Source organism: Rhinoraja longicauda, chromosome 16, assembly GCF_053455715.1.
Source record: "Rhinoraja longicauda isolate Sanriku21f chromosome 16, sRhiLon1.1, whole genome shotgun sequence".
In the NCBI taxonomy this organism is placed as follows: Eukaryota; Metazoa; Chordata; class Chondrichthyes; order Rajiformes; family Arhynchobatidae; genus Rhinoraja; species Rhinoraja longicauda.
The window spans coordinates 9,577,464-9,601,705 of NC_135968.1; the positions used below are offsets into that span (position 1 = coordinate 9,577,464).

Below are 24,242 nucleotides of genomic sequence, written 5' to 3' on the forward strand. Positions count from 1 at the left end.
AAATTTCTAAGCCCATGACTTCGGTGCGATAGCTGCAAACGTGAATCAAAGAATGTAATTGACTTACGGAATCAGGCTTGCCATCAGATGCCGTGACAATCAGAATGTATCGATCAGTGCTTTCCCTGTCTAAAGGTTTCTCCAAGATTAACAGGCCAGTGCTGGGGGAAATAGAATGGAAGAAATGGTTTTGAGAAACATGCTGTCGAAGTTGGAAAGGTGAGAAGAACTGATCTCAGAGACAGGCCACAGTGTACAGACATTCTAGAATTAATTGTTGTAATCTTGGTGTGAAAACGCACACCACCAGATTCGGGGGAAGTTTCTTCCCAGCTGTTGTCAGGCAACTGAGCCATCCTACCACAACCAGAGAGCAGTGCTGAACTACCATCTACCTCTTTGATGCCTCTCGGACTATCCTTGACCGGACTTTGCTGGCTTTACCTCGCACTAAACGCTATTCCCTTATCATGTATCGACACACTGTAAATGGATGGATTGCAACCATGCATTGTCCTTCTGCTGACTGGTTGACACGCAACAAAAAGCTTTTCACTGCACCTCGGTGGACATGACGATAAATTGAACTGAACATGGCAAACAAACATTTTTATTACTCTCCGCAGAAAGAGCAAATTCAGCACACTTGGTTATATTTTTTTAAATAAAAGGATTATCTGCTCTTCTGTTCCTGAATACCCGCTGACTCAGCTCTCTATTACGGAGCTGGTGTCAAATATCTTGAAAGCAAATTTATGCTTTTTAATACATTATATAATACATGCCACATACACCTTGATAGCTGAAATCCAATTACCATCTCCTGGCTACAGATATGTGCATGAAATTGGTAAAAACCCACTATTATATATTGAATGGGAAGTATTTATTTCGCAAAATGCTGGAGTAACTCAGCAGGTCAGGCAGCATCTCAGGAGAGAAGGAATGCGTGCCACTTCGGGTCGAGACCCTTCTTCAGAGTGATGTCAGGGGGGCGGGGCAAAGGAAGGATATAGGTGGAGACAGGAAGACAGAGGGAGAACTGGGAAGGGGGAGGGGAAGAGAGGGACAGAGGAACTATCTAAAGTTGGAGAAGTCGATGTTCATACCGCTGGGCTGCAAGCTGCCCAAGCGAAAAATGAGGTGCTGTTCCTCCAATTTCCGGTGGGCCTCACTATGGCACTGGAGGAGGCCCATGACAGAAAGGTCAGACTGGGAGTGGGAGGAGGAGTTGAAGTGCTCAGCCACCGGGAGATCAGGTTGGTTAAGGCGGACTGAGCGAAGGTGTTGAGCGAAACGATCGTCGAGCCTACGTTTGGTTTCGCCGATGTGAAGAAGCTGACATCTAGAGCAGCGGATACAATAGATGAGGTTGGAGGAGGTGCAGGTGAACCTCTGTCTCACCTGGAAAGACTGTTTGGGTCCTTGGATGGAGTTTCGCCGATGTAAAGAAGGATACTTTTCCTACATTGGTTACATTAAAAGCAAGATCAGGAAATATTCCTCTGTTCATTAGAGTCATAGAGCCTTCCCACGTGGAATCAGGCCCTTTGGCCCAACTTGCCCAGACCGACCAACATGTCCCACCTGCACTAGTCCCACCTGTCTGCGTTTGGCCCATGCCCCTCTAAACCTGTCCTATCCATGTACCTGTCCAAATGTTTCTTAAACGCTGCGATAGCTCTGGATGACCTCTGGAATCTCGGCATATTCATTCCCTAAAAGGTCAGAGATCACGCTTTTTTTGTCAATTCTATTACCGGTAGGAAAAACAGCACTCGTATTTTAACTTGTGCAATACGGGACTCTTGTATAAATGGACGGAAAAGTGGAAACTATTTTACATCTGGTATGATGTAAAGAGCTCGGGTTAGTTAGCAATCCTATCTGGGGTGCACCTTTCAATGAGCACTCTTTGGACAACCATAGTTTGAACAACACTGCTTCCTGGACGACCCACCAGATGGGTTTCCTCATTTACCCTTTCCCCATCAACATTAAAACACACACATCATACCACGCCCCACTCTCACCTCAACTCCCACCATCTCACTGTTCTTCCCACCCGCTGATACCATCCCTGACTCCCTCATCATGAATGACTATCAGTTTAACGGACAACCACTGATTCCCTAGGTTAATTCCCGGAATGGCGGGACTGTCATATGTTGAAAGAGTGGAGCGGCTAGGCTTGTATACACTGGAATTTAGAAGGATGAAAGGGGATCTCATCGAAACGTATGATTATTAAGGGGTTGGACACGTTCGAGGCAGGAAACATGTTCCCAATGTTGGGGGAGTCCAGAACAAGGGGCCACAGTTTAAGAATAAGGGGTGGGCCATTTAGAACTGAGATGAGGAGAAACGTTTTCAGTCAGAGAGTTGTGAATATGTGGAATTCTCTGCCTCTGAAGGTAGTGAAGGCCAATTCTCTGAATGCATTCAAGAGAGAGCTAGACAGAGCTCTTAAGGATAGTGTAGTCAGGGGGTGTGGGGAGAAGGCAGGAACGGAGTACTGATTGAGAATGATCAGCCATGATCACATTGAATGGCGGTGCTGGCTCGAAGGGCCGAATGGCCTCCTCCTGCACCTATTGTCTATTGTCTAGTGATGGAGTCATACAGCTCTGAAACGGGCCCTGTGGCCCAACTCGTCTATGCCGACCAAGATGGCCCGTCTAAGCTAGTTCCAATTGCCCACGTTTGCCTAATGTCCCTCTAAACCTTTCCTATCCATGTACCCATCCAGGCATCTTTGGGCAGCACAGTGGCCCAGTGGTAGTGTTGCTGCCTTACAGTGCCATAGACCCGGGTTCCATCCTGACTACGGGCGCGTCTGAATGGCGCGTCTGACCGCGTGGGTTTTCCCCAGGTGCTCAGGTTCCCTCCCACATTCCAAAGACGTACAGGTTTGTAGGTTAATCGGCCTCGGTAAAGATTGTAAATTGTCCCCGTGTGTAGGATCGTATGAGTGTACGGGGATCACTGGTCGGCGCGGACTCGGTGGGCCGAAGGGTCGGTTGGCGTGCTTTATCTCTAATCTAGTCTAATCTAATAATGCTGTTATGGTATCAGAATCAGAATCAGAATGGCCTTTATTGTCATCCAAAAAAACAAGTCTTTTGGACGAAATTCCGTCACCCACAGTCAAAACAATAATAGCAATAAAAATAAGCTATAACACACACAATCACAAACCAACACAAAACAAAAAAAGAAACATCCATCACTGTGAGTCTCCTCCAGTCCCCTCCTCACTGTGATGGAAGGCCAGAATGTCTTTTCTAGTCCCCTGCCGTCTTTTCCCGTGGTCAGGCTGTTGAAGTTGCCACGTCGGGGTGGTCGTGGCTCCCGACATTGAAGCCCCCGCCGGGCGGGGAAAATCCCGCGGCCTATTTCAGGCCGCGCCGGACGGTGAAAGGTCCGCGGCGGGCCGACCCAAGCTCCGCGAATCGGGGCATATCTCCCTCAACTACCTCATGTGGCAGCTCGTTCCATACACCCACCGCCAGTTTGTGGGTCTGTAATGAGGTTCATCTTTTCCAATTGTTTAGACAATCTGTTCTGGTTCGCACTCACAAGTCTGACCCCCTCAGCAAGAAACCATCAACCTGATTTTCCATTTCCCCAATGCTGGCCCCAATTAAGGCCTTCCCAGTTTGAGACCTTAAACTCCATCCTGATATGTCCCTGCACCCACGCAACAACGTTTTACCACGTGTTCTCCCAAGCATCAATGAATTTCGCGGGCAGGGAATTTCCAAATACTACTAGGACATTAATGACAAGATGACCACAGAGAAACATTCGCAGTTTAGTTCAGTTTAATTTAAAGATTTTTTCATCAAAACAAGTCCTTCAGTCCACTTGAGTCCAGGCTGACCATCGATCACCCATTCACACTAGTTCTCTGCTATGCCACTTTGGCATCTAGTTTAGTTTAGTTTAGTTTAGAGATGCAGTGTGGAAACAGGCCCTTCGACCCACCAAGGCCGCTCTGACCAATGATACTCACACACTGACTTACACACACGAGGGCTAATTTACCAAGCCAATTTTACCAAGCCAATTAGCCTACAAACCTGTACATCTTTGGAGTGTCGAAAGAAACCAGAGATCCCGGAGAAAACACATGCAGGGAGAACGTAAACTAACTCCGTACAGACAACCACCCGTGGTCAGGATCGAACCTGGGTAACTCCCTCCAAATTAGGGGGGAATTTTACAGGGGTCAATCAACCCACAAACCTGCATGTCTTTTGGATTTGGTAGGAAACCAGAGCACCTGGAGGAAACCCACGAGGTCACAGGTAGAACACGCAAACTCCACACGGACAGCACCCGTGGTGAGGATCGAACCCGGGACACTGCTGTGAGGCAGTGGCTCTACCAACAGCCAGATGAAACTGCACAAATTACCCTTATAAAAGTAAATGAATGAACAAATGGAGATAACTGATTTCACAACTATTACTGAGCCAACAAAGTTGGGAACTAAATATTTGAGATATTTGACCTTTAGAAAACAAAGGTAAATGAAAAATAAAGTACAATGATCCTAAAATCACAGAATGAGTCATAGAGTCAAACAGGAAGGAAACAGGCCTTTCGGCCCAACTCCTCCATGCTGGCCAAGATGCCCTATCCGCTAGCCCCATCTGCACACATTTGGTCTATATCTCTCTCAATCTTTCCTGCCTATGTACAGGTGCTTAGACAGGTGCATGGATAGGACAGGTTTAGAGGGATATGAGGTGGGACTAGTGTTGCTGGGGCATGTTGGCCGGCGTGGGCAGGTTAGGCCGGAGGGCCTGTTTCCATGCTGTATCGCGCCATGACTATATGACCTGTCCATGAGATGGAAACAAAAATGAGTCCAGAATACGGTGCCATTCTGAGGAGAATAACAAAACAGCAACAAAAAAAACTGGTTCAGTAGCGATTGTATGTTATCATCTGTTGAACAGTAATCATGACATTAGACAGAGCGGAAAAGCAGAGGAGCGTATACAAAGCATAATGCAGTAACCATAGGCAGATTGGGGAAGTAAAGTAACTTGGAAGGTGGCTTGATAAAATGCTTCAAGACAGTTTTCCGTAATAAAGCTGAGGAACCAGGGAGAAAACTACTTTAGATCGAGTATTATGTAAAGAGATTGGGTTAATTATCAACCATTGCAAAGGACAGTTCAGGAAGGAACGATTCAGAAGATCGAATTTCCATATTTATGTTATTATATCTGAGGTGAAGTTATTACATTTAAACAAAGACAATTTCTCAAATTTTAGAACTGAGTTGAGTAAAGTAATAATAATAATAATAATACATTTTATTTATATAGCGCTTTTCATATACTCAAAGACGCTTTGGATTAAATATATGTAGGAAGAAAATGCAGATGCTGGTTTACACCAAAGATAGACACAAAATGCTGGAGTAACTCAGCGGGACAGGCAGCATCTCTGGATAGAAAGAATGGGTCGATCCGAAACGTCACCCATTCCTTCTCTCCAGAGATGCTGCCTGTCCCGCTGAGTTACTCCAGCATTTTGTGTCTATCTTCAGATTAAATATATGATGTTCGTGAAGCAAAGACAAAAAAGATAATTCAAGTTCTCCAGCAAAGTGTCATTCTATTCAAGAATAGAGGCTCCAATGGAAATGTGATCCAACCACAGCTAATTAAATGAGTTCACGAACGTGTTTTTAGACGAAGGGAAGAATCGCAAATGTGACAAAAAGGGAATTAATTGCTGGAATTGGCTGTTTGAAAATAAAATAGCACAGGGTGATCAAGAATGTGCATTCAAGAGAGAACTAGATAGAGCTTTTAAGGATAGCGGAGTCAGGGGATATGGGGAGAAGGCAGGAACGGGGGAAATGATTGAGAATGATCAGCCATGATCACATTGAATGGTGGTGCTGGCTCAAAGGGCCGAATGGCCTACTCCTGCACCTATTGGCTATAAGATATTGAAAGGAAGAGACAACTTATGAGAATAAATGAGGATGATACACGAAATGCAAAAGCTTTCACAAGTCAAAAAGAGTGATTCAGATCCTAGATGACAGCGATAAAAGAAATTCAGTCTGAAGAAGGGTCTCGACCCGAAACGTCACCCATTCCTTCTCTCCTGAGATGCTGCCTGACCTGCTGAGTTACCCCAGCATTTTGTGAATAAATACCTTTGATTTGTACCAGCATCTGCAGTTATTTTCTTGCAAAGAAATTATAGTGGTGAGTTGGAAGCTGGCAGAGATGTTGAACAAATATTTTGTCTCTCTTTTTACAGTTGAAGACACAAAGTACATAAGCGGTAATTATGGGTCACCGAGGGTCTAATGGGGGGGGGGGGGGGGGTGGCAAAACTCCCCGGCATAATTAATATTAATGAGGAGCATTTACGGGAACAATGAACAGGATTAAGAGCTGACAGATTCCATCGACCCGAAGGCCAGAGGTGTCCAGATTCAAGAACGGTCTCCATGGTTTGAAAGTTAATAACCACGACCTCTCTCTTTGGGAAATAAGGGAACTTGAGGCAGCTCATGCCGACATCTGTAGCAGCGATAATGATAGCGTCTATTATGACCGCCTCGGTGAAGGGTCTGAGGCATTCACAATACGACGCAACGCAATTAACATGGATTTATGAAAGGGAAATTTACTGTGGGATTTAAATGTCGGAAATTTATTTTTAGCATAGTTGAGTTTGTGGATGCAGTGCGGAAACAGGGCCTTCGGCCCACCGAGTCCATGCCGACCAGCAATCCCCGCACACTAACACTACCCAACACACGCCGGGGACAGTTTATAATTTGGCCAAGCCAATTAGCCTACAAACCTGTACGTCTTTGGAGTGTGGGCAGCAACTCTACTGCTGTGCCACTGTGCTGCCTTATTCACCATTACTAATTATAAATGACAAATACAAACTCAGACAAATGTACAGTTAAAGGGAGATCTTTATTTCCTCTTACCTTTGAGTGATGCTAAACACCTGTTGTGGATCTCCATTAATAATACGATAGGTAATCGGATCCCTCTCACGATCTGTGGCCTAAAAATAGAAAAATGGAAGCAAGTTTTTAATTGGAAAATTCAAAGCTTTTTTTTTGTTCAGAGACACAGCATGGAAACAGGCCCAATGGCCCACCGAGACCACGCTGACAATCGATCACCCACTCCCACCAGTTCTCCGCTATCCCACTTTCACATCCACCCCCAATAGTCAAGTCAAGTCAAGTCAATTTTATTTGTATAGCACATTTAAAAACATCCCACGTTGACCAAAGTGCTGTACATCTGATTAGGTACTAAGGAAAAAATGAAACATACAGTAGCACGCAAACAGTTCACAGCGCCTCCTCAATGAGCCTCAAACGCTAGGGAGTAGAAATAGGTTTTGAGCCTGGACTTAAAGGAGTCGATGGAGGGGGCAGTTTTGATGGGGAGAGGGATGCTGTTCCACAGTCTAGGAGCTGCAACCGCAAAAGCGCGGTCACCCCTGAGCTTAAGCCTAGACCGCGGGATAGTGAGTAGCCCCAAGTCGGCCGACCTGAGGGACCTGGAGTTAGAGAGGTGGGTTAGAAGATTTTTGATGTAGGGGGGGGGAATGTCCATTTAGGGCATTATATGTGAATAGGAGGAGCTTGAAGTTGATTCTGTACCGTACAGGGAGCCAGTGAAGAGAGGCCAGAATCGGCGTGATGTGGTCCCTTTTACGGGTACCCGTCAGGAGTCTCGCTGCGGCGTTTTGGACCAATTACAGGCGGGACAGGGAAGATTGGCTGATCCCAGTGTATAGGGTTACACTCAAAGCAATTTACAGCGGCCAAGTAAACTCCATACCGCACGTCTTTGGGATGTGGAAGGAAACCGGAGCACCCGGAGGAATCCCACGCGGCCACAGGAAAAAAGTACAAACTCCACATAGATTAGATTAGTTTATTGTCACATGTACCAAGGTACGGTGAAAAGCTCAGTTGCCTGTTAATAGCTGTGAAGAAACTGTCCCTGAATCTGGAGGTGTGCGTTTTCACACTTCTGTACCTTTTGCCTGATGGGAGAGGGGAGAAGAGGGAATGGCCGGGGTGCGACTCGTTCCTTGATTATGCTGCTGGCCTTGCTGAGTCAGCGTGAGGTGTAAATGGTGACAGACAGCACCCGAGTCAGGATGGAACCCGGGTCTCTGGAGCCGCGAGGCAGCAGCTCCACCAGCTGCGCCACCGTGCCGCTTATTATTGGCGAGACAACTTATCAACCTGAAATTCTTGTTATCTTGGGAATAAATTTCCTCGTGCCATCTGCCACACTGCATGACAGACACTCATCGTAATGGCCGCAATTAGAACATCATTTTTTATTTAGTTGAAAATAATTCCTGACGACTGTCACACACACACACACACACACGCTTCAATCAAGTGGAATAATTTTGGTCTACCTCACGGTAATTGATTGTCTGATTGAACACTTGAACTCCCTGCTACAGAAAACTCAATCATTAATCTTCAGGAGAAGGACTGTACAATGTGGCTGACTCGAAATGAGATGGTGTGACAACATGTTTGATGCCAATGAGAAAAATACATCAAAGATACTGTTTAACATCCCCGCTGAAATAATGAAGAAAGCACACAAGAGACAATTAAACGTTTATCAACTAATATTACACAGTCATTTCAGGCCTCCAACTTTCTATTGCTGGGCAAAAAGGACTGAGATGAGGAAAAACTTTTTTATCCACGGAGTTGTGAACCTGTGGAATTCTCTGCCACAGAAGGGAGTGGAGGCCAATTCACTGGATGTGTTAGATTTAGTTCTTCAGGCCAATGGAATCAAGGGATATGGGGAGAAAGCAGGAACGGGGTACTGATTCTGAATGATCAGCCATGATCACATTGAGTGGCGGTGCTGGCTCGAATGGCCGAATGGCCTATTCCTGCACATATTTTCGATGCTTCTATGTTTCAAACTGAAGTCACCAAATTTGATGGCCAACTCCTAATTAGATACCTTAGAGAGGGGTGCCACTTAAAAGAAAAGCCCGGGGAGGAAGTTATTGATTTGTAGTCCCTGATTTTCGATTCAATTAAATGGTTCCATTGAAAGTAGACACTTGGTTTTTCAGTTTGGTTTAGAGATACAGTGCGGAAACAGGCCCTTCGGCCCATCGGGCCCGTGCCGACCAGCGATTCCCGTTCACCAGCACGATCCTACACACGCTAGGGACAACTTACAATTTACAGAAGCCAATCAACGTACGAACATGCACTTCTTTGGAACGTGGGAGGAAACCGAAGCACACAGAGAAAACTCACATGGTCAAGGGGAGAACATGCAAACTTGGTACAAACAGCAGCCGCAGTCAAGATCGAACTCGGGTCTCTGGTACTGTAAGGTAGCAACTCTACTGCTGCGCCACTGTGCCACACAACACTGCAGGTCAGTTATGTTCTCTTCATCGATTCTCACTGCGTTGATTTAGGTCAGCCACAGATTACAGCCCGTCTTTGCCTCTTGCAATAGTCGTGTTCACACTTGTTCTTTGGAATAGAGCGGCGCACTGGTGCAGTGGTAGAGTTGCTGCCTTGCAGCGCTGGAGACCCGGGTTCGATCCTGACTACGGGTGCTATCCGTACGGAGTTTGTACGTTCTCCCCATGACTGCGAGGGCTTTCTCCGAGATCTTCGGTTTCCTCCCACACTCCAAAGACGTGCAGGTTTGTAGGTTAATTGCCTTGGGTTTATACACTTGGTATAAGTGTAAATTGTGGTAGGATAGTGCTAATGTGCGGGGATCGGTGCTGGTCGGCACGAACTCGGTGGGCTGAAGGGCCTGTATCCGTGCTGTATCTCTAAACTAAACGTTTGACATTGCCGAGCACCCAAGGTCTCACTGGCTTTGCTACTGTGGCCATTCCCAAGTCAAGTCGTATGTTCCAAAACAGAACAATAACATCCTTACTTGCAGCAGCACAACAGTATGCAAACGTGTAACAAAAAGGAACTGCAGATGCTGAAGATAGACACAAAATGCTGGAGTAACTCAGTAGGACAGGCAGCAAACTCTGGGTGGAAGGAATGGGTGACGTTTCGGCTCGAGACCCTTCTTCAGACTGAGAGTCAGGGGCGGGGGAGACACAGAGATAAGGAAGTGTAAGGTGTGAAAACGATACCTTCGTTCACCCTCGTCGTTTTATCAGTTCTACAGTTCTCCACATTGCTTCCCTCCTGAGATCACACCATCACTAGCCAACAATGGGCTTACTGGGTCTCATTTGTGGCCGGCCTTGATTAGACAATAGACAATAGGTGCAGGAGGAGGCCATTCGGCCCCTCGTGCCAGCACCGCCATTCAATGTGATCATGGCTGATCATTCTCAATCAGTACCCCGTTCCTGCCTTCTCCCCATACCCCCTGACTCCGCTATCCTTAAGAGCTTTATCCAGCTCTCTCTTGAATGCATTCAGAGAATTGGCCTCCACTGCCCTCTGAGGCAGAGAATTCCACAGATTCACAACTCTCTGACTGAAAAAGTTTTTCCTCATCTCAGTTCTAAATGGCCTACCCCTTATTCTTAAACTGTGGCCCCTGGTTCTGGACTCCCCCAACATTGGGAACATGTTTCCTGCCTCTAACGTGTCCAACCCCTTAATAATCTTATACGTTTCGATAAGATCTCCTCTCATCCTTCTAAATTCCAGTGTATACAAGCCTAGCCGCTCCAGTCTTTCAACATATGATAGTCCCGCCATTCCGGGAATTAACCTAGTGAACCTACGCTGCACGCCCTCAATAGCAAGAATATCCTTCCCCAAATTTGGAGACCAAAACTGTACACAGTACTCCAGGTGCGGTCTCACTAGGGCCCTGTACAACTGCAGAAGGACCTCTTTGCTCCTATACTCAACTCCTCTTGTTATGAAGGCCAACATTCCATTAGTCTTGGACCTTTCTCGCCTCCAGATTTTTACCCACCCCCAGCCCCCTCCTTTCAGTCTGATCCGAAACATCACCCATCCTTTTTCTCCAGAGATGCTGCCTGACCCGCTGAGTTACTCCAGGTCTATCTTTTGACTTTCGACTTTAGAGTTGCAGTGTCGGAACACGGTCCTTCGGCCCACCGAGTCCGTGCTGACCAGCGGTCACCCCGTACTCCAGCACCAACCGACCCACTGGGGATAGCTTATAATTTCCAGAATCCAATTAGCCAACACACCTTGCACGTCTTTGGACTGTGGGCGGAAACCGGAGCGCCCAAAGAGGACCCACGCAGGTCACGGGGAGAACGTACAAACTCCGTAACACAAAACGCGGGAGTAACTCAGCGGGTCAGGCAGCATCGTCTGGAGAGAAGGAATGCGTGACGTGCTAAAGAAGGGTCTCGACGGGGTACTGATTGTGCATGATCAGCCATGATCACACTGAATGTTGGTGCTGGCTCGAAGGGCCGAATGGCCTACTCCTGCACCTATTGTCTATTGTCTATTGACCCGAAACGTCACGCATTCCTTCTCTCCTGAGATGCTGCCTGACCCGCCGAGTTACTCCAGCATTTTGTGATGCCTTCGATTTGTTCCAGCATCTGCAGTTATTTTCCTACAAACCCCGTACACTCAGCACCCGTTGCCAAGATCGAACCCGGGTCTCTGGCGCGGTGAGGCCGCAACTCTACCGCTGTGCCACCGTGCCGCTCCGTGCTGCCACTGAGAAGATAAAAGCCTGCCTCTCCCTTCTTTCCCGGTGCTTGTTGCTGAGGAGGCACGTGCCGACGGTGGCACAAGAAAGCGGACCATCTGGTACATTTCTGGACTGACATTTAACTCGAGGAAATGTGTTCCCAAAGGGCACCAGGAAGGCCCTGCTGACTGGAATGGACGTTCAAAGCCGCTTCAGGTTCTGGCTGCCCGCTGTGCCTGCAGGCTCGACAGCTACAGTCAGTGATCAGCTTCCAACTCAGCTTCCCAGGCAGGTGGACCCTGGAGCGTGCGCCCTTGTGGGGTGACCGTGATGGCAACCCGGTCCGCCCGCCCTTCTGGAAAGGCCCGGGAGACCCAGTCTGCCAGTACCTCTGCGCGGGAAGGAACTGCAGACGCTGGTTTACACCGAAGAGAGAGGCGCAAAACGCCGGAGTAACTCGGCGGGACAGGAGGCATCTCTGGAGAGAAGGAATGGTGGGGCGTTTCGGGCCGAGACCCTTCTTCGTCACCCATTCCTTCTCTCCAGAGACGCTGCCTGTCCCGCTGAGTTACTCCGGCGTTTCTGCCAATATTTCTGCCAGCTCTGGTGTTCGAGAGATGCTGGCTGTTCCTTCACTGTGTCAACACCCCTTCTGCCAACAGCCCCAAGCTCCCAAGTAAACTATAACCAAACGCAACACCCCCTGCCTGCCTCCATGTAATCCAGCACAAGAAAATGCAATGGGGACCAACTCGATGCAGTCGTTTCCACAGCAGATGTTCACTATTTTTATATCGTTTGTTTTTTTAAAAAAAGTTTTAAAATAAAAGAAAAACAAAATCTGAAAAGAGTGGCAGAGTTTGGGATTTATTCTGATTTGCCCATAATTGACTAACTCCTTCTCAGCCTGTCAGTGTCAACAGAGTCGTAGAGTCACGCTGGGGCATTGGGCACTGGGCCTGCACTCGCTGGGGTTTAGAAGGGTGAGAGGGGGGGACCTCATTGAAACTTACCGAACAGCGAAAGGCCTGGATCGAGCGGATGTGGAGAGAATGTGGGAGAATCTAGGATCAGAGGCCGTAGCCTCAGAACAAAAGGACGTACACATTTAGAAAGGAGATGAGGAGGAATTTCATATAGTTTAAGAAAATAACTGCAGATGCTGGTACAAATCGATTTATTCACAAAATGCTGGAGTAACTCAGCAGGTCAGGCAGCATCTCGGGAGAGAAGGAATGGGTGACGTTTCGGGTCGAGACCCTTCTTCAGTCGACCCGAAACGTCACCCATTCCTTCTCTCCCGAGATGCTGCCTGACCTGCTGAGTTACTCCAGCATTTTGTGAATAAATTGAGGAGGAATTTCTTTAGTCAGAGGAGGGGTGAATCTGTGGAACTCGCTGCCACAGACGGCTGTGGAGGCCAAGTCAATGGATATTTTTCGATCGGAGATGAAACAGATTCTTGATTAGTACGGGTGTCAGGGGTTATGGGGAGAATGCAGGAGAATGGGGTTGAGAGGGAAGGATAGATCAGGCATGATTAAATGGCGGAGTAAACATAGATGGGCCGAATGGCCTAATTCTGATCATAGAAACATAGAAACATAGAAAATAGGTGCAGGAGTAGGCCATTCGGCCCTTCGAGCCTGCACCACCATTCAATATGATCATGGCTGATCATCCAACTCAGTATCCCGTACCTGCCTTCTCTCCATACCCCCTGATCCCTTTAGCCACAAGGGCCACATCTAACTCCCTCTTAAATATAGCCAATGATTAATGTGGCAGAGAATTCCACAGACTCACCACTCCTATAACTTATGAACTTAAATAGTATGCAAAGAGGCCCTTCGGCCCAACTAGCCCATGCCAGCCAACATGCCCCATCTACACTAGTCCCACCTGCCCGACTTGACCCATAACCCTCTAAACCTAAACCGAAACAAAAAAGATAAATTAGACTGACGAAAGAGAAAATTAAATTTTGATTTCTAACAAACAGGAAATTTCTCCAGAGGTCCCATTCATAAACAAATACTGCTATAGACCGTCAAACAGAAGCCACACAGTTTGTAAAGTGCATGGGACACAGAATAGTAGACCACAGGGAACAGGCCCTTCGGCCCACAATATCCATGCTATACAATGCCAAGCACGTGATCCCTATCCCTCCGTATCCATGTGCCAATCTGAATGACTCTTAATCTGCCTCTGCCACTAGCTCTGGCAATGCGTTCCAGGCACCCAACACTCTTGGTACAAAAACCTACCCTGCACATAACGCACTAATTAATGGAAACGTGTAAAAAGCGGCACAATAATCGAGGACCGGAGGACACAGGCTTCAGGTGAAGGGGAAAAGATTTAATAGGAATCTGAGGGGTAACATTTTCACACAAAGGGTGGTGGGTGTATGGAACGAGCTGCCAGGGGAGGCAGTTGAGGCTGGGACTCTCCCAACATTTAAGAAGCAGTTAGACGGGCACATGGTTAGGACAGGTTTGGAGGGACATGGGCCAAACACAGGCAGGTGGGACTGTTGAGGCTGGGACATGTTGGCCGGTACGGGCAAGTTGGGCCGAAGGGCCCATTTCCACGCTGTGACTATCACTCTGTGACTAATATTAATGATGGGAGTATTTACGGGTTAATCCAGGTTGGAATGGGTGGCTGTGAGAAGGAATCACTCAGGGATAGTTTCCTGGAGCAATTTGATATGAAGCCAACCAGGGAGGAGTCCATCTTGGACCTGGTGATGGATAACAAAGCAGGCTTCATCAATAACCTGAAAGTCAATGATCCCCGGGGAAGTAGTCATCGGAGCATGAAGGAATTTGGTATTCAATTTGAGAACGAGCAACTCGATTCGAGAAAAAAAAAATGTGTCTAACATTAATAAAAGGAATGTATTTATAATTAGACGGGGAGAGGAACACATGGGCGAGACCAAGCGTAGGATCGGCGACAGCTATGTTTTGCCTGCTACGCTTTTCCGGTTGCATGACATTTCTTGATTAGTGCAGGTGCCAGAGGTTATGGGGAGAAGGCAGGAGAATGGGGTTAGGAGGGAGAGATGGATCAGCCGCGATTGAATGGCGGTGCAGTCAATGTGAGTTGCTGCCTTACCGCGCGTGCAGCACCGGAGACCCGGGTTCGATCCCGACTACGGGCGCCGTCTGTACGCAGCTCGTACGTTCTCCCCGTGACTGCGTGGGTTTTCTCCGAGATCTTCGGTTTCCTGCCACACTCCAACGACGTGCAGATTTGTAGGTTAATTGGCCTGGTAAATGTGTAAATTGTCCCTGGTGTGTGCAGGATAGTGTTAGTGTGCGGGAGATCGCTGGCCGGCGTGGACTTGGTGGGCCGAAGGGCCTGTTTCCGCGCTGTATCTCTAAACTGAATTAAACTGAATGATGGCCTTGCAGACAATGAACACAGCTCACGGTTTATAAGGAACAACACTGGATGAATTAATTTGATGTGGAATATGTTGCACAATATTGACATTGAAGAACGACTCGGGCATGTGGGGAACGGATATTGCTAAGAGATATTGCAGCTTCGGTTATCCGGGCTATCTCATATTTTGCTTGGGCAGCTTATGACCCAGTGGTTTGAATATTGATTTCTCTAACTTCAAGCAATCCCTGCATTCACTCTCCCTCCATCCCTTCCCCACACAAGTCGCACCAGCTTCTCGTTCCAGCAAACACCTAACAATGCCCTGTTTCCTTCGTCATCGTTACTTTATTTGCGTATCTTTCCTTCAATTGTTCTATATCTCTCTACATCGCCATCTATATCTCTTCTTTCCCTTTCCCCCGACTCTAGTCTGAAGAAGAGTCTCGATGTTTGGGGAGTCCAGAACAAGGGGCCACAGTTTTAAGAATAAGGGGTAGGCCATTTAGAACTGAGACGAGGAAAAACGTTTTCAGTCAGAGAGTGGTGAATCTGTGGAATTCTCTGCCTCAGAAGGCCAGTGGAGGCCAATTCTCTGAATGCATTCAAGAGAGAGCTGGATAGAGCTCTTAAGGATAGCGGAGTCAGGGGGTATGGGGAGAAGGCAGGAATGGGGTACTGATTGAGCATGATCTGCCATGATCACATTGAATGGCGGTGCTGGCTCGAAGGGCCGAATGGCCTCCTCTTGCACCTATTGTCTATTGACCTGAAATGTCACTCATTTCTTCTCTGCAGAGATAGAGCCATACCATGAAACAGTGTGGAAACAGGCCCTTCGGCCCAACTTGCCCACACCGGCCAGCATGTCCCAGCTACACTAGTCCCACCTGCCTGCGTTTGGTCCATATCCCTCCAAACCTGTCCTGTCCATGTACCTGTCTAACAATTTCTTAAACGTTGAGATAGTTCCTGCCTCAACTACCTCCTCTGGCAGCTTGTTCCATACACCCACCACCCTTTGTGTGAAAAAGCTACCCCTCAGATTCCTATTAAATCTTATTCCCTTCACCATAAACCTATGTCCTCTGGTCCTCGATTCCCCCACTCTGGGCAAGGGACTACCAGGTCTATTCCTCTCATGATTTTATACACCTCTAAAAGATCACCCCCTCATCCTCCTGCGCTCCAAGGAATAGAGTCCCAGCCTGCTCAATCTCTCCCTACAGCTCAGACCCTCTAGTCCTGGCAACACCCTCACAAATCTTCTCTGCACCCTTTCCAGCTTGACATCTTTCCAATAATGGTGCCCAGAACTGAACACAATACTCTAAATGCATTCTCACCATGTCTTATACAACTGCACCATGACATCCCAGATGCTGCCTGCCCCGCTGAGTTACCCCAGCATTTTGTGTCTATCTTGGGTATGCGGCTTTTACTGATGCTATGAAACCAAAGTTGATCAATGTTCTAAGTTCATAAATGATAGGATTAGAATTAGGCCATGGAATTAGTCACGGCTGATCTATCTCTCCCTCCAAACCCCATTCTCCTGCTTTCTCCCCATAACCTCTGACACCCGTACTAATCAAGAATCTGTCTATCTCTGCCTTAAAAATATCCACTGCCTCCACAGCCTTCTGTGGCAAAGAATTCCACAGATTCACCACCGTCTGACTAAAGAAATTCCTCCTCTTCTCCTTCCTAAAAGAACGTCCTTTAATTTTTTTTTAGAGATACAGGCCCTTCGGCCCACCGAGTCCGCGCTGCCCAGCGATCCCCGCACATTAACACTATCCTACACACACTAGGGACAATTTTTTACATTTTACCCAGTCAATTAACCTACATACCTGTATGTCTTTGGAGTGTGGGAGGAAACCGAAGATCTCGGAGAAAACCCACGCAGGTCACGGGGAGAACGTACAAACTCCGTACAGACGGCGCCCGTAGTCAGGATCGAACCTGAGTCTCCGGCGCTGCATTCGCTCTAAGGCAGCAAGTCTACCGCTGCGCCACTGTGCCGCCCAAACCTCAATTCTGAGGCTTTGTCCTCTAGTCCTAGACTCTCCCACTAGTGGAAACATCCTCTCGATCCAAGTCAAATGATGCACGGTTTGTTTCGACCTTCAGTGGTGTCAGTCACCCCAGCTTTGTGTTTGTGCAGACATGCACTCCCCTTTCCTGACAGCTGAATGCACTGTTGAATGTTGCCGTCCATTGGGGAAAAACAATACTGTTAAAAGCATCGGCATGTCCTTTTTTGATCATTACGATTCAAAAAACCGTGCCACGTTCAGCAATTCAGGGTTTATAAAAATTATCAAACCAACAAATGAATTTCTGAAAGTTCATCAGGATTGGGGGGAGTTAGATAAAGATGTTGTAACTCAAACTCGGTCCAAATGGTGTTTTTAAATAAGATGCTTCAGCATAATGAAATGCACATATATATATAATGGTGGCGCGGTGGTAGAGTTGCTGCTTTACACAGGGCCGTCTTAACGCATGGGCCTGATGGGCACTTGCCCGGGGCCCCACGAGCATAGGGGTCCCATGCTGATCTGTGTATGTTAAGTAACTTGCAATAAATAAATACTACTTTAAAAATGTAGGTTCAATAAGTGCTTTTTTCGCAACATTTTCAGTCCCTAAGTGCTTCTCACAGCGATCTGTTTCGCAACAATTAGCTCCCTAAGTGCTTTGCTTTTCCATCCCTAAGTGCTTCTCACAGCGATCTGTAAGTGCTTTTCGCAACAATGTAGCACCCTAAGTCCATCGCTAAGTGCTTTTCGCCGGCACGACAGGGGGGGGGGCTGGTAGGGAAAGGGGGGTGGGGGAGAGTAACGGTAGGGGCCCCAGTACACTGCTTTGCCTGGGGGCCCATAATGCTGTAAAAACGGCCCTGGCTTTACAGCGCTTACAGCCTCAGAGACCCAGGTTCGATCCCGACTACGGGCGCTTGTCTGTACAAAGAACAAAGGAGGACCTGGCGTGGGGGAGGGGGAGGGGGTGTGGGGAACTAAGGAGGACCCGGCGCGGGATCCTTTGTAACCCGATCGGCGCCCTTTAGGTTGTGACTATTTGCATACCTTGGGTACGCAAGCAAAGAATTTCACCGTTGTCTCGTCACATGTGACAATAATGGATTCAATTCAATTCATGGACAGGAACGGATGATCAACAGCCTGAAGCGGGGTCTTGATGGCGCACCGTGGCGCAGCGGTAGAGTTGCTGCCTTACAGCGAATGCAGCGCCGGAGACTCAGGTTCGACCCTGACTACGGGCGCCGTCTGTACGGAGTTTGTACGTTCTCCCCGTGACCTGCGTGGGTTTTCTCCGAGATCTTCGGTTTCCTCCCACACTCCAAAGACGTACAGGTTTATCGGTTAATTGGCTGGGCAAATGTAAAAATTGTCCTTAGTGGGTGTAGGATAGTGTTAGTGTGCGGGGATCGCTGGGCGGCGTGGAGCCGGTGGGCCGAAGGGCCTGTTTCTACGCTGTATCTCTAAATCTAAATCTAAATCGACCCGAAACGTCACCCGTCCACGTTCTCCCCGGGGATGCTGCCTGTCCCGCTGAGTAACTCCAGCACTTTGTGTCTTGTTTTGTTCGAGAGTCTAGAGTGTTTAATTGTCATATGTACCGACACTAAATAATGAAATTCCGACAGTTGAAAGGGAACGGAGAAAGTAAAAGGGGGGAGGGGTCGGACTGTGGAAGAAATAGGTATGCACGCAGTTACTCCAGCACTTTGTATCTTTCTCTGATTAGGTATTACTCCCCTCGCCTCTGCACAGACTTAATAACTTCCATTTTATTATTAAAAACACAGTCAAAAGCGGAGATAAAAAATGTTGCACATGTGAACAACCAGTTCAGTCTTCATTTCCACAGTAAGCAAACATTCGATAAGGGATACAAATAATAGCCAGGGCAAATCATTTTTTTCAAATGACTGATAGTCGCAGTTACCATTAACATTCGTCATCCGGCGCCACGGCAGAGTGAGTGATGTATTGAATGTGCCCGGCATGACCTGCGGTGAATCTGAAGCAACTCCGGCGCATCTCCGACCTCTCTGACCTCTTCACAGGAATAAAAACTGCCACCTGCTCTCTGGACCCCATCCCCTCCAGCTTTGTCAAGGCCTGCCTTCCTGCTCTCTCTCCACTTATCACTGCAACAATAAACTCCTCCCTGTCCACTGGCATCGTCCCGCCATCCCTCAAAATCGCTGCTGTCACCCCCCTCCTGAAAAAACCTGGTCTAAACCCTGACACCCCAAACAACTTCAGACCAATCTCCAACCTACTCTTTCTGTCCAAAGTTTTGGAACGTGCTGTATCTTCCCAACTCAAATACCACCTCTCTACCAATAACCTGTATGAAACTTTCCAATCCGGATTCCGCTCCAACCACTGTACTGAAACTGCGCTCCTCAAAATCACAAACAACCTTTTCCTCTCCTCCGACGCTGGCAACCTCAACATCCTCATCCTACTTGACCTCAACGCCGCCTTTGACACTATAAATCACTCCATTCTGCTCACCCGACTTGAAACCTCCCTTAACATCACCGGCACAGCCCTATCCTGGTTCAAATCTGACAACACCAGTTCATCTCCATTAACAACTGTAAATCCCCCACCGCTCCCCTCCCCCAAGGTGTCCCCCAAGGCTCAGTCCTTGGCCCCCTCCTCTTCATCCTCTACCTGTTCCCCCTTGGTCAATTAATCCGCCGTCATGGTCTCAACTTCCACTGCTTCGCCGATGATATCCAGCTCTTCATCTCCACCCAGTCAATCTCCCCCACCACACATTCTACACTGACAAACTGCATCACTGAAATAAAATCTTGGCTTCAATCAAATTTCCTCAAACTCAATTGCAACAAATCTGAAATCATCATCATTGGTCCAAAAACGCTCACCAAATCCACCCAAAACTTCATCCTCAATATTGATGGTCTCCCAGTATCCACCTCACCTCACATCCGGAATCTTGGAATCATCTTTGATCAAACCCTCTCCTTCGACAAACACATCAAACACATCACAAAGACAGCCTTCTTCCACCTCAAAAACATTGCCCGTCTCCGTCCATCCCTCTCCTCCACAGCTGCAGAAACCCTCATCCACGCCTTCATCACCTCCCGTCTGGACTACTGCAACAGCCTCCTCTATGGCGCACCCTCAAAAATCATCAGTAAACTTCAATACATTCAAAACTCCGCTGCCCGTCTACTCACCCACACCCCGATCCGTGACCATATCACCCCCGTCCTTTATAAACTCCACTGGCTCCCCATCCCCCAGAGAATCCAGTACAAAATCCTCCTCATAACCTACAAAGCCCTCCATAACCTGGCCCCATCCTACCTGACCGACCTCCTCCACAGGCACACTCCCACCTGCACCCTCCGCTCTGCTGCTGCCAATCTCCTATCCCCCCACATCCGGACCAAACTCAGATCCTGGGGGGACAGGGCTTTCTCCATCGCTGCTCCCACCCGATGGAACTCACTACCCCAAACCGTTAGAGACTCCTCCACACTCACCACATTCAAAACATCGCTGAAGTCTCACCTGTTCAGTACTGCCTTCAACCACTGAAGGTCACCTCACCTTCTGTCTCCTTTCTCTGTTCGTTTACTTATTTACTTATTTATCTATTGATTCATTTCCCTATGTTCTCTAAATCTCTGTAAAGCGTCTTTGAGTATATGAAAAGCGCTACATAAATAAAATGCATTATTATTATTATTATTATTATCATCTCGTTCACGGGCTGCTGAGCTGATGCACAAGGCAGCCAGGCCACAAAAGGAACGGCCGTGGAACTGCACTGTGCAGGACCAGCAACCTGCGTTGTTGAAGACATCCACCCTCAGTTCAGAAGGTCGTACGGGATAGGGGTAGAATTAGGCTATTCGGCCCATCAAGTCTACTCCGCCATTCCACTATAACATCACGGAGCTGGCGGACCTTGTCGGGGATCGCCATTGGGGCTCCAACCGTGGGTGCCGGCGGACTTTAGCATCGCGGAGCCTGCGGTCTCTGGTTAGAGACCGACATCGGGGGCTCCAAGGACTCCAGGAGTTTCGATCGCCCCAACGCGAGAGTTTCGATTGCCCCAACGGGGGGGTTTCGATTGCCCCAATGTGGGAGTTTCGAATGCCCCAACGCAGGAGTTTCAATCGCCCCAACGTGGGAGTTTCAATTGCCCCAATGCGGGAGTTTCAATCGCCCCAACACAGGAGTTTCAATCGCCCCCAACGTGGGGGTTTCGATTGCCCCAACGCGGGAGTTTCAATCGCCCCAATGCGGGAGTTTCAATCGCCCCAACGTGAGGGTTTCGATTGCCCCAACGCGGGAGTTTCTATCGCCCCAACGCGGGAGTTTCGTTTGCCCCAACGCGGGAGTTTCGATTGCCCCAACGCGGGAGTTTCAATCGCCCCAACGCGGGAGCTTCAATCGCCTCTACGCGGGAGTTTCAATTGCCCCAACATGGGAGTTTCGATTGCCCGAATGCGGGAGTTTCGATTGCCCCAACGCGGGGGTTTTGATCGCCCCGACGCGAGGGCTTTGATCGCATCGACGTGGGGGCTTCAACCGTTGGCTCCGTGAGCTTCGATCGCCCCGACTGCGGATGGTTCGACTGCCCCGACCGCGGGAGAATAAAGAGGAAGGAGACTGGACTCTATTGCCTTCCATCACAGTGGGGAATCTGCTGTGGTAGATGTTTATCTTAACTTTTATGTAGTTGTGAGTCTTGTTGCTTGTTTTTTGTATGGCTGGATGGTAATTCGAATTTCACTGGACCTTAATTGGGACATGTGACAATAAACTGACCTTGAAACCTCGAACCATGGCTGATCTATCTCTCCCTCCTAACCCCTATCTCCTGCCTTCTCCCCATAACCCCTGTCATCCGTACTAATCAAGACGCTATCTATCTCTGCCTTAAAAATATCCATTGACGACCTCCACAGCCTTCTGTGGCAAAGAATTCGACAGATTCACCACCCTCTGGCTAAATAAATTTCTCCTCGTCTCCTTCCTATAAGAACGTCTAATTCTGAGCCTCTGACCACTGGTCCTAGACCCCACTAGTGGAGACATCCTCTCCACATCCACTCTATCCAAGCCTTTCACTATTCTGTATATTTCAATGAGGTCCTCCCTCATTCTTCTCCGACTAGTTCTACTGTCCACCTGATTAAATGCTACCGATTGTATGCCGCGTTCTCAACTTCCCCTCAGCTAACAGAAGAAGGGTCTCGACCCGAAACGTCACCTGTTCCTTCTCTCCACAGATGCTGTCTGACCCGCTGAGTTAATCCAGCTTTTTGTGTCTATCTTCGGTTTAAACCAGCATCTGTAGTTCCGTCCGACACAATGAACCATCCTACACTCCCTCACCACCATCTGCTTTGATCTGTCATTTTCACACCTTAACCATCCATATCTCTATATTCCCTCTCACCCTGACTCGCACTCTGAGGAAGGATCTCGACCTGAAACGTCACCCATTCCTTCATATAAAATTATTAAGGGATTGGACTGGCTAGATGCAGAAAAAATGGTCCCGATGTTGGGGGAGTCCAGAACCAGGGCTTACAGTGTAAGGATAATGGGTAGGCCATTTAGGACTGAGATGAGGAAAACCTTTTTCACCCAGAGAGTTGTTAATCTGTGGAATTCTCTGCCACAGAAGGCAGTGGAGGCCAATTCACTGGATGTTTTCAAGAGAGTTAGAGGTGGCTCTTAGGGCTAATGGAATCCAGGTATATAGTCAATAGTCAATTTATTTGTCACACACACATAAATGTGCAGTGAAATGAAAAATTACCCGCAGTTCAACAATAAGGCCAATAAGAATAATGAGTAAAAATGCAATAACACATACAATCATAAACCAACACCAAACAAAAGAAACATCCATCACAGTGAGTCTCCTCCAGTCCCCTCCTCACTGTGATGGAAGGCCAGAATGACTTTTTCTCTCCCCTGCCGTCTTCTCCCGCGGTCAGGCTGTTGGAGTTGCCATGGGAAGAAAGCAGGCATGGGCATAGATAATAGAGCAGAACAAAATAGACCACTCGACCCTAAAAACCGTAGTATGTCATGGCGCCATTTTAGTAGGCAGAAACTTGCAGAAACATTTAAAAAGAAAAATAACAAAAATCTGTGAATTGATAGATGAGATATATTCAGCATTTTTATGGAATCATCACACACACTGTTCCCCCAAAACACTGATTACACTGCGAGAGGCATAGCGAACGGCGGGATTTGCTTACTAAAATGGCGGACGTTACGCTCCTTTGCGTACTACACTTCAGTATAGGCGATTTCAACGGAGTGGTCCATCTTGCACCTCTAGTATCTTTGGGCATGGGGTACTGATTCTGGATGATCAGCCATGATATTGACAATAGACAATAGGTGCAGGAGGAGGCCATTCGGCCCTTTGAGCCAGCACCACCATTCAATGTGATCATGGCTGATCATTCTCAATCAGTACGCCATTCCTACCTTCTCCCCATACCCCCTGACTGCGCTATCCTTAAGAGCTCTATCTAGCTCTCTCTTGAATGCATTCAGAGTATTGGCCTCCACTGCCTTCTGAAGCAGAGAATTCCACAGATTTACAACTCTCTGACTGCAAAAGTTTTTCCTCATCTCAGTTCTAAATGGCCTACCCCTTATGCTTAAACTATGGCCCCTGGTTCTGGACTCCCCCAACATTGGTAACATGTTTCCTGCCTCTAACGTATCCAACCCCTTAAAAATCTTATATGTTTCGATAAGATCCCCTCTCATCCTTCTAAATTCCAGTGTATACAAGCCAAATCGCTCCAGCCTTTCAACATATGACAGTCCCACCATTCCAGGAATTAACATGGTAAACCTACGCTGAACGCCCTCAATGGCAAGAATATCCTTCCTCAAATTTGGAGACCAAAACTGCACACAGTACTCCAGGTGCGGTCTCACCAGGGCCCTGTACAACTGCAGAAGGACCTCTTTGCTCCTATACTCAACTCCTCTTGTTATGAAGGCCAACATTCCATTGGCTTTCTTCACTGCCTGCTGCACCTGCATGGCGGTGCTGTCTCGAAGGGCCGAATGGCCTACTCCTCTACCT

General features: G+C 47.8%; 1 protein-coding gene across 1 annotated transcript in view; it reads right to left on the reverse strand.

Annotated features, from left to right (window-relative positions):
• Positions 1–24,242, reverse strand: part of pcdh15b (protocadherin-related 15b) — a 1,128,636-nt gene that overhangs the window by 282,670 nt on the left and 821,724 nt on the right. Inside the window, exons 19-20 of the mRNA XM_078413191.1 lie at positions 6,983–7,062; positions 68–161 (exon numbers count right to left, since the gene is read on the reverse strand). Coding sequence (XP_078269317.1) covers positions 68–161; positions 6,983–7,062 — 174 coding nt within the window. The remainder of the gene's footprint in view (positions 1–67; positions 162–6,982; positions 7,063–24,242) is intronic.